The 11,476-nt window shown below is 33.3% G+C and overlaps 2 protein-coding genes across 3 annotated transcripts in view; both read right to left on the minus strand.

The window, feature by feature from the left end:
- The window catches only part of LOC114327963 (fumarate hydratase, mitochondrial), a 42,610-nt gene extending 31,134 nt beyond the window's left edge, over positions 1 to 11,476 (minus strand). The window contains exon 1 of the mRNA XM_050656363.1: positions 11,317 to 11,476. Coding sequence (XP_050512320.1) covers positions 11,317 to 11,331 — 15 coding nt within the window. The 5' untranslated portion in view covers positions 11,332 to 11,476. The remainder of the gene's footprint in view (positions 1 to 11,316) is intronic.
- On the minus strand, positions 841 to 11,166 carry LOC126888264 (uncharacterized). Of its 2 annotated transcripts, XM_050656361.1 has the most exons (4): positions 10,493 to 11,161; positions 10,230 to 10,430; positions 10,042 to 10,167; positions 841 to 6,434 (listed from the first exon to the last, which is right to left on the minus strand). In XM_050656361.1, the coding sequence occupies exons 1-4, from the start codon at positions 11,109 to 11,111 to the stop codon at positions 4,108 to 4,110; spliced, it is 3,273 nt and encodes a 1,090-aa protein (XP_050512318.1). In that variant the 5' UTR covers positions 11,112 to 11,161; the 3' UTR covers positions 841 to 4,107. The 2 variants fall into 2 exon arrangements, with proteins under 2 accessions (XP_050512318.1, XP_050512319.1); XM_050656362.1 differs by lacking the exon at positions 10,230 to 10,430 and having other exon boundaries at positions 10,493 to 11,166.

Consider the following 11,476-nt stretch of genomic DNA (forward strand, 5'->3'; position numbering starts at 1 on the left):
AATGGTTGTGATGTAATTTCATGTTCTCCCATAGTCAGCGTAACAGTTTCTATCTGTTTCCTACTAGTAATAAGTACTGCCTCAGTTTTGTGCTTAGCTAATTTTAAATTAACTGTATTCATCCACTGGCAGATTCTCTCGAATATGATGTCAAACGTGAGATTTATTTCTTCAAGGTACTTTGTGACAATTACCACAGCCACGTCATCGGCATATGCCACGAGCTTAGCACCTCTTGGTAATTCTACCTTTAATAGTCCATCATACATAATATTCCACAAGAGAGGTCCTAGTACAGAACCTTGTGGTACTCCTCCAGTGATTTTGTATTCTTTCGGACCAGACTTTGTGTCATACTTTAAAAGTCCTAGTACAGAACCTTGTGGTACTCCTCCAGTGATTTTGTATTCTTTCGGACCAGACTTTGTGTCATACTTTAAAAGTCGATCAGTGAAGTAGCTCGTCACTATTCTCGTTAAATATGCCGGTACATTCATTTCGATAAGACCTCGCATAATGCAATCCCAGTTGGCGGAGTTAAAAGCATTTTTGATATCCAATGTGGCTACCAAACAATACTTCTTCGTGCCATTTTTCCATCTGGTCCCTGCAATCGCCTGTTTAGCTGTGTTAATGTTATGAGCTTTATTATTGATTTATTTAGTTATATAAGGGATTACCCCCATTACAGAAACAAATATATGCTAACATACAGTATAAAATCAATCTCTATAATTTCTTATAAACTAGAGTAAAATTAAAGTCTTAATTACACATTAAACAAAATATAAACAATTATATGTGACACAAATGAATTATTAAAATAAACAAAAAAGTACCTAGATCTGTCAAGCTCTTTTAATCTGATTCTTAAAATTATAATAAACAAAATATACAGAAATATGCAAAAAAATACAAAAAAAATATGCTAATATACAGTATTGAAGAAAAACTGAGAATAATAGAAAGAAACATTATGAGCAGAATACATGGTCCAATTAAGACAGATCAAGGAGAAATACGAATTTTGATGAATCACGAAATAAGAAATTTAATGGAAGGAGATGACATTGTGGGATTCAGTCAAGCACAAAGACTAAAATGGTTTGGCCACATCCAAAGAAGAGGAGCGGATGAATTAATTAGGCAGATAACAAATTGGACGCCAGTAATAAACAGACCTATAGGAAGACCGAAAATAAGATGGGAAGATCAACTGCGAGAGGATATATCCAATATGGAAATTACAAGCTGGACACCAAGTGGTTGATGCTAAAAGATGAGAAAGAAGGTCTATTCAGGGAAAGAATAGTAGACAAGATGGCCAGTAGTATTAGAGAGACTGCTACTGAAATACTTGGGAAAACGTCAGGAAAACATTTTCGAGGATAAAGAGACTTGGTGGTGGTCAAACGAAGTACAAGGAAAAATAAAAAAGAAGGGAAAATTATATAAAAAGTGACAAGAAACCAGATCCGACACAGATTTTCAAAACGATATGATCGCGAAACGAAAATAATAAAATACTAGTTCACGAAAAGGATGTCAAAAAGAGATGGAGGATGTACTTTGACAGCTTATTAAATGAAGAATTTGACAGACAGCCTGTGGAGTCAGTAACAGTAATGGTCAACACAATATCAAACGAGGAAGTGGCTAAAGCGCTTCAAAAAATAAAGAAAGGAAAAGCAGTAGGACCAGATGATATTCCTGGGGAAGTATGGAGAGCATTGGGAGAGACAGGAACAAGGTGGCTAGCAGGTTTATTTAATAGAATTATGGAAGTTGGACAAATGCCAGATGAATGGAGAAGCAGTATACTAGTACCTGTCTACAAAAAACAAGGGCGATATACAACAATGTACAAACTCCAGGGCTATAAAACTGCTTAGCCACACCATGAAAATATGGGAAAGAGTAATTGATAGACGGATACGTGAAGAGACTGAAATATCCTAGAATCAATTTGGCTTTATGCAGGGTAGATCAACAACAAATGCAATTTTTATTATAAGGCAGTTGATGGAAAAATACAAGAGTAAAGAAACAAACGCTCATATAGTATTCATTGATCTTGAGAAAACATATGATAGAGTTCCTCGAGAGATTCTGTGGTGGGCACTCAACAAGAAAGAAGTCCCTGGCGAATATGTAAAGATTGTGAGAGATATGTATGAGGGAGTAACGACTAGTGTTAGAACAGGTGTGGGAGAGACATAAATTTCATGTGAAAGTATGATTGCACCAACGCTCGGTGCTTAGTCCGTAATTTTTCTCATTAGTTTTGGACCAGATAACAGCGAAACTACAGGGTAACATTCCATGGTGCTTAATGTATGCTGATGATGCCTTGTTAGTAGGAAATAGTGAAAGAGACAAATATACAAAATATACAAAAAAAATATGCTAACATACATTATAAAATCAATCTCTATAATTTCTTATAAACTAGAGTACAATTAAAGTCTTAATTACACATTAAACAAAATATTAACAATTATATGTGACACAAATGAATTATTAAAATAAACAAAAAAGTATCTACATAATTACCTATACGAAATTATAATGTCTTCAAATTATTCATCTATATAGTAAAATATATAATGCATAATAAAAGTGTACTAACTATGTAACTATCTACAACAGAGAGTGAGATAAGGAGGCACCATTTCTCCCAAACTATTCCCCTTACTCCAGAAAATATTTTTAAGAAATTAGAATGGGACAAATGTGTAAACATCAACGTATCATAATTAAACCATTTGAAAACATAGTTTTATTAGAACATATTCAAGAACTAACTGAAATGTTACAACAATTAAATGTAGTTTCGAGAGCTGTAAGCTTAAAAATGAACTACAATAAAACAAAAATAAAGAGCCAGAATCAGACGAACATAACAATACAAAATCATAGCACAGAAAATGTTGAACATTATGTATACAAGGGCCATGTCATCAAACTGGGAAAACCAAATCCGGATGCTGAAATTAAAATAACACAACAGACATGGGCCACTTTTGGTAAACCAGCATATATCTTGAAAAGCACCTCCATTTCTATAAACATACATAGCACATGCATACTACCAGTTTGTACATACAAATTGGAGTGGATCATGGATATCATGGAACAAATTTAAAAAATGAAATGATGTTGGGCCGGTCACACAGTCAATTTCACAGTCACAGGTATGATGATAGCTGGTGGGTACAGAAAATTCTAGAATGGAGACCAAGGAGGATGAAATAAGCATGGGAAGACTCAAGAGATGGGTAGATGACATAAGAGCAGTGGCAGGCAAACAGTGGATCAGAATGGCGCAAGATAGAAAAGGATGGAAGCAATTGTGAGAAGCAAAATGGTTGGGAAAGTAGAAAATATCTATCGTGCTATGCATTAAGAGTATAAGTCAAAAATGGCAATTTTTCACTTCAGCCCTTCAAAGTTTTTATTAACATTGCTGAAATAACTATACAACTAAATAAACATCAAAATGGTGATGAAATATGATTCATAACTGTAGTAATTAACTATTTTACTTTCTATTTTGATAATAATTGATTATAAAATTCAAAATAGTACATAGCACGTTAGATATGTAAAACAATAAAAATAATGCTTGAGATTCATATGAGTCCAGTAAATGAAAAACACACAAAATGTTATTTGCTAAAAACAAAATGGAAATATTAAAATGTAAATGGAAATTGTCTACAAACAAAAACAGATGACTTTTTGTAAAAATGTATCAAGTATGATAAGCATAAAGTTTTAATGAAGGAGCTTCTCAAAATTCATTGAAGAGAACAATGACATACAATTTTGTCTAGTTTTACATTGGAACTGATAAATCTGTATTTCTGGACCTTGCAGGTAAACTACACTCTGTCATTTCAAGCAACTGTGAAGTAGAGCACTTTGAATGTCATAAAAATCTGATATATCCCATAATTATTGTTCGAAAGACAATGTGACCATATTTTAATGATATTATATAACCAATTTGTATATTCCAACTAATAAAATAAATAGATTAATTAAAGGAACTTATTCAAAACAACACCATGTGGACATAGCGTAGATTACCTCTGAGGTCCAGATTTATGATCGGTCCTTAAAAAATTGTTTTCTCCTTTTTTCATATTTTCTATAAGCAACCAATTTTATAGGATCTGTCTTAGTATATTCTGACTTACTTTTTATACCATTAATAAATTTCTGGTCTTTGCCATTTAGAATTGTATTTACACTTTTACACCACATATATACAGAAAGTCTAACAATAAATTTACACAGATTTGAACCAACATTTGAATGTATTTTACAATTGAATACTGAAAATGTTAAAAGTTTATCTTTATTAAGTTGTTCACACAATATAGAGTGTAAAGGTTGCATATGACAGACCCTTGGAATTAGGTAAAACAATTTTGCAAGGGCCTCAGATACATAATGAGTCAACAAATTCCCAGGCACTGTTAAATTTGACATATTATATTGCCTGGCTTCAATAAATTCTGTATCTCCTTTCTTGTCTCTAAATAACATATTGTATTTACATTGCTCACATGAAACCTTCTTCAATACTTTTTTTGCTACATATCCTGCAACATAAGTTACAGTACACCTTCCCACCCGAGTTTTCTTAACATTTGAAACTGACATAGGAAGTGAATAATTAAGGTCAGGTACTAAAGGTGTACAACCTGGTAATACCTCACCAGTTAAAAAAAAACGTAAGGTGTCTAGTGCTCCCTCACTAACATCTTTTTCACAATTGCTTTCAGGTGAATGGAAAGACATAAAATTATTTATAACCAAAGCTTTGAAGGTGGTTATAGCATCTGACACACTTACTGAATTATCTGTAGCTCTATAACTTCTAATTAACCCGAAAAAATTTTCTAAAGCATCTTGCTGAAATGCTCTTAACAGTAAGTAATTATTATTAGTTTTTAATAATTTGTTCTTTAAATATAAAAATCCACGAATGGTAAAATTCAAATTTTTTAATGATGGTACAGAAACAAATTTCTGTTTCTTTCTATCAAAGAATTTCATTTTGTTTAAAACAGTTAAAGATCGTTTCCAAAATTGATCATGGTTTGATGTTAAGGTAACACCACCTTTCAAAGGTTTGCTTACAGGAGCAGTTTTCTGATTGGAATTCAAAGAATCAAAAAGTTCATCTAAAAATAAAATTATACGACCTGTATCTGCCACTTCACTACACAGATTCACTTCAGCTTTCCACTCTACAAGTTTCACCATTAAACTTCCAACTTGGTGACTGAAGACTTGCATGCAGTTCTTCACTTTCATCTTTTTGATTTTGTTCCTCAACACATGTTCGTCTGTTAATTTTGGGCAAATTCTTAAGGGCTCCGATGCATCCAGCTGGTAGAATTGCTCTATGTGGTCCCATTTAGCAATACCCTTCTTTCCATGAAGCTCGAAATGTAGATCCTTGTTTAATAAGTTGTTCCTCAAGCCTTTAAATAGGTGTGGGGTATCATAGAGAGGAACAATTTCTTTGCCATTAACAAGAAATCCAAAATATTGATAGTCTTGTCCTATTCTTAAATATTCCGTCCGGGATTCCTGAATTAATAAGTTGACTGCTGCTGCATTTGGTCCTCCTTGGTCGCATACTGTGGCTACAACAGTTAATCCAATATTTTGCAGTTGTTTAATTACGTCGATTATCAAGTTTTTTAATTTTCTACTTTTTGTAGCTCCATCACTAAATGTATAACAGATTGGCTGCTTCCATTGTTTGTAAATACCTTTAATCATAAACACATTTATATAGTTGGCAAAATTTGGGCACCTTTCAGTACCATAATCTTCTAACCCCTCTATCTTATCTTCTTTTTGGTTGTATTGTAGACGTGTTGACAAAAACATTTCATCGAACATTAATACACAGTGCCGGTCCCTTGGCGTCATTTTGTGGACACTCTTTTGTAACATCTCAAACATGATCTCATTAATTCCAGGATTTAATTTAATCTTATTCAATAAATTTGTCAACGTTCTTTTAGATGGCAAAGAAAAAATTTTTGACAGCAGTTTGTACCCTTTTCCACTTCCTTTAAATAGTGTTAGAGCCAGGACCTTCTCATCTATGGTAAATTTTCTTCCCTTCAGTTTTTGTTGTTGGGTACGAATTTGAGACAAAATAAATGTATATGTTAATGGATTAACCTGCTCAGCCAATTTTCTAAATGGTACTGTTTCTGATAAACGTTTAGCAGCCTGTAATTTTTCTTGGTAACTTGATAATCTATATGCCAACTTATGAATTCTATTACTTGATGCAACAATTTTTGTATACATTTTCCTTTTCTTTGGTGTTAAGTACTGCTTCCTTGAAATTTGTATACTTTTTAAAATGCCTCTCCTTGCCTTCCTGCCTTGCTGTTTGCCTATAACAATGCAATAATATTACAATTAAAAACATTTTTAAACTACAGTAAAACCTGTGTTAACGGCCACCTGCCAAAAGCGGCCAGTGTAAAAATTCCCCTTACCAATTATATGTAGACTACAAAAACTGGCAATACCGGACACCTTTATGTATCGGCCAATAGTTCTTTCATTTTTAGTGGCCGTTACTGACAGGTTTCACTGTATTTCAAACATTTTTGCAAAACATTACAAAACATACAAATATTTGCAAACATACAAAACATGATTAGAGAGTTATCAAGTAACTCTAGGAGAATACGGTAACGTTATTTTAGCAATGGAGCATGCGCAGTATGAATATTGAATAACGGAACTGATTTTAACGTTAACGGGCTGCAGCGATATGAAAATGGTTATTCATTTTTAATTATAATGTACTTCTTCATCATGAGTAATTATGTATTGTCTTTTAAATGTGTATTTATTTTTGTAATTAGTATCAACTTGAAATGATAATATACATTTATCGTTTAAGGTATGACTATGTTTTGACTCTAAAATAAATGTTTTAAAAATCGAATCCTGCCTCTTTCGGTTAGTAACTACCCATGGATATCACAAATTGTGCTTACTGATAGGTTTGTTCGTAGAATGATCAGCAACTCTTGCCAACCATCAGACACATGTGCATTCGTAGTCTATGAATGCTAACTATTAACTGCACAACGCTAACTGTTAACTGCTCATGCATCTTATGGTTGGCAGCAGTTGCTAATCGTTTGTGTCGTACTATGAACAAACCTATTAGGTCTGGATCCCGTGTACCAAAAAAATTGATTAATAGCAAGCTGAAAATTTGTTAATAGCTTAACGGTGTCCAGTTGGACAAACTTTGATGTATTGTGGCACTGGAACAGGGGTAGTTTTAATTGTGAAACAGTTTGGAAACTCAGATTTGGAACATCAGATTACGAAAACATCCCATATATTTTGTCGGACAGAACATCCAATTGATCTGTTACCCTTTCATTAAATTCTCATGCAAAAATCAGACTGCTATTACTAACCAACATGATTCCTGTAGTTTGACATGGTCTTCGTGTTCTACTCATTAAAATGCCCAGTTGGCGATTTTTTCACCAGTCTGGTTTTTGCATGAGAGTTTAATGAATTGTAACAAATCAATTGGAAGTTTTATCTGACAAATTACATAAACATTTTCGTAGTTTGACGTTCCAAATTTTTAACCTGTTCCACAGTTAAAACTTCTAGTGTTCCCATACATCAAAGTTTGTCGGACTAGACACTGTTAAGCTATTAATAAATTTACAGCTTGCTATTAATCAACTTTTTTTGGTACGCGGGATCCAGGTCTATATGGAATAAATAAATAACAAAACAAATTCCCTGTCAAAACTGCATTTATTTTGAATAGAATGAAAAACAAAATAATATTGTTTTAACAAAATAGGGGATAAATGTTAAAATTTAGTATTAATAAAGTTTGTCACATTGGCCTAAAATTAATGTCACTAGTTACGTTAGTGTCACATATAAATAATTGTAATAATATTAATAAAAACCATAATTCCTAGCATGAGTGCGTCCTGTTTTTTGATAATTTAGTTAAGCAAGGAAACGTAAATGAGTTTCTAATAGGGCTTTTCATCGATTGTCATTTGTTTCGAGCTTCTGTTAGATGTTGTATAATCGTGTATAATATTACTATAAACGGATTATACGACACATGACAGAAGCCCACAACAAATGACTGTGAATAAAAATCCCTACAAGGGAACACGAAAAAAATTAACATTATCCGATCAGCTCGACTTCCACAGTTCACTACTATACAAGTTACAGGCATGTTTTCAGCACTTAAAATCACCAAAAACGAAAAGTTTATAAAATAATCAATCTAATGAATGTCTTTAAATACTATATTAAGCTCAAAATCACGACAAAAAACAAATTAAAATTAACATTATTCTGATCAGTTGGACTTCCACAATTCACTACTATAACAATTCACAGGCATGTTGTCAGCACTCAAAATCACCAAAAACGTAAAGTTTATAAAATAATTAATCTACTGAATGTCTAAATACTATATTAGCTCAAAATCAGGACAAAAAACAAATTAAAATTAACATTATCCCGATCAGTTGGACCTCCACAGTTCACTACTATACAAGTCACAGGCACGTTGTCAGCACTCAAAATCACCAAAAACGTAAAGTTTATAAAATAATTAATCTAATGAATGTCTTTAAATACTATACTACCTCAAAATCACGACAAAAAACAAATAAGAAAAATCAATAATTACATTGAGTTTAGGTTAAGAACAGTTTTGTGTGCCAACCAATGAACTGTCAATACGGAACAATATATACAATTTAAATTCCCGCCATATTTTTTCAATGTTCAACACGTTTGCAAAGTTCAACTTAAATATCTTATGTTTGCAAAAATGGCAACCGCTTTCCAAACATGTTTGACGTTAGCAAGTCGTTCAGAACCATAAAGCGCAAACTGATTGCCAACGTTTGCATCTGGTGAACGCGCCCATATGTATCTTGGGTAAAACAAACCAAAAATAGAAAAAAAATTAAACAAATTTAATTATATTGCTGTCAAATACAACATTTAGTGACTGACAGCTACCAACTTTTAACGTGAACGTCAAGCACAAATTCTACCACTTGATAACTCTAAAATTACATATACGTTAAAACTTATACCGTATAAAAATAGCGTTTACGTGTCAAAATAACGGATGGATAGAATTTTACTTGATAACTCTCTATTAACCCTAAACCTTATGTAGGTTCCATGTATGCGTAAGGGTGGGTAAAAAATGTCCACCTAAAAAATAGCTACAGTAAAAACTATGTTACCAGCCACCTGCCAAAATCGACCACCTGTACTAACGACCAGTTTAAAAATTCCCCAAACCGTTATATGTAGACTACAAAAACTGGTAATACCAGCCACCTTGCTATAACAGCCAATAGTTCTTTCATTTTTAGTGGCCGTTACTGACAGGTTTTACTGTAATACTGAGAATTGTTACAAATGGATTAAACTTAAGAATCTTATGCTTAGTAGACACAGCATTTCCTAAAATATTAATATAAACGATATAAGTACAAACCTTCAACAAAATTACAATGTAAATCAAAATTAAAATACTAGTAAAAATCAGTAATTCAGATCTGTCGATTTTCTCCACATTCTTCCTCTCAGCCTTCTCATTAGTGTGGCAGATAATTGTGTCGATTATGTAAGTGTAAGTCAATAATTATGTGGATTATGTTCCTGCCAACGAGAAATTATACAGAAACCTTTAGTAATAAGTTTTACCAACCCAGGGTGGACATTTTGTGCCCACCCATATTTAACTAAAAATATTACTTTTATTTTCAAAAATATTGGTAGAACCCAATTTACATTCCATATAGGGCAGACTTTTTAACAATAAATAATTTTTGAAAAATTTTGGAACACCTAATAAATATGTTACAAGGGAATGTACATTAAGTGGACTTTTTATCCACCCTTGGGCATTTAAGGGTTAGACCCACCCTTGGGTATTTACTATTAGAATAATTAATTACTTACCACCAGCATTTCTGTCTTGCTCCATATTGTCAGATAAGTCTTGCTGGGAAGTAGAAGGCCTGGCATTTCTGTCTTGCTCCATATTATCAGATAGGTCTTGCTGGTAAGTAGGAGACTTGGCATAATCTAGATAAATAAGAATATTATTACAATTAAGAATTTAGTTAAGGCACATTTTTATATATTACCATGATCAATAAACCTCTTTTTGGCTGGAGTTTCCTCAATATCTGTTTCCATTATGTCTTGCTGGGAAGTAGAAGGTCTGGCATTTCTGTCTTGCTCCATATTATTAGATAAATCTTGCTGGGAAGTAGAAGGCCTAGCATTTCTGTCTTGGTCCATATTATCAGATAGGTCTTGCTGGGAAGTAGGAGACTTGGCATAATCTAGATAAATAAGAATATTATTACAATTAAGAATTTAGTTAAGGCACATTTTTATATATTACCATGATCAATAAACCTCTTTTTGGCTGGAGTTTCCTCAATATCTCTTTCCATTATGTCTTGCTGGGAAGTAGAAGGTCTGGCATTTCTGTCTTGCTCCATATTACTAGATAAATCTTGCTGGGAAGTAGAAGGCCTGGCATTTCTGTCTTGCTCCATATTTCTGTCTTGCTGGGAAGTAGAAGGCCTGACATAACCTAAATAATTTTCTTCATCCTGATAATCTGAGGTACATTTCTTACTTTGTGGCGGTAAAAATAAGCGCGGGATGGCCCCTTTGATAATTCCTCTCCTTCCAGATTTCACGTCTGGTACCCTATCTTCTTCTTTAAAATGCCTAGAACAAATACAAAAATTCTTGTAAACACGTAGTGGTGTATACTTACTTAATCGATTCGTTTTGATTAGTTTCAACCATTCCAAAAACATGTCCATCGCATCATGTGGATTTGGAAAACGAAATCGTTTGCTTGTTGAATCGGTGCAACCAGGAACGCAACATTTTTTAAGTCTTGTTGTATGTTGTTCCATTTCAATAATGGTAAAACTCTGTCTTAGCTCAATTTTTAAAAAAACAAAACAAGACAAAATCAACACAAAGCAATTTGTAATGGCGTACATGCGTACATATTACAATAGAAATTGTGATAGCAAATCAACAAATCCCGCCAGCAAATGTGTCATGCGCAACGAAGTCATGTCATGCGTCATGTCATTCTACTGTCATGTCATGACTACTAGCACCGCTAAGCGGACGCGCCCACAAGCAGAACATTGTGATCGCTATTCCTATCCTACTTACATTACTATGTTGGTTTTTACTGTGACGCGATAAAGCCATGATTATTTTCTTTTATTTATGCGATTCTAGCTTCACCCCTGACCCTTTCACCTCCCGAAGAAAAGCACCAGTTTTTCGTTCAAAACACTACACACAAGGACACCTAGCGGCCGTACGTAAGAACTTCAAATTATCAACTTTGACA

This window comes from Diabrotica virgifera, chromosome 7 (genome assembly GCF_917563875.1).
Source record: "Diabrotica virgifera virgifera chromosome 7, PGI_DIABVI_V3a".
Classification (NCBI taxonomy): Eukaryota; Metazoa; Arthropoda; class Insecta; order Coleoptera; family Chrysomelidae; genus Diabrotica; species Diabrotica virgifera.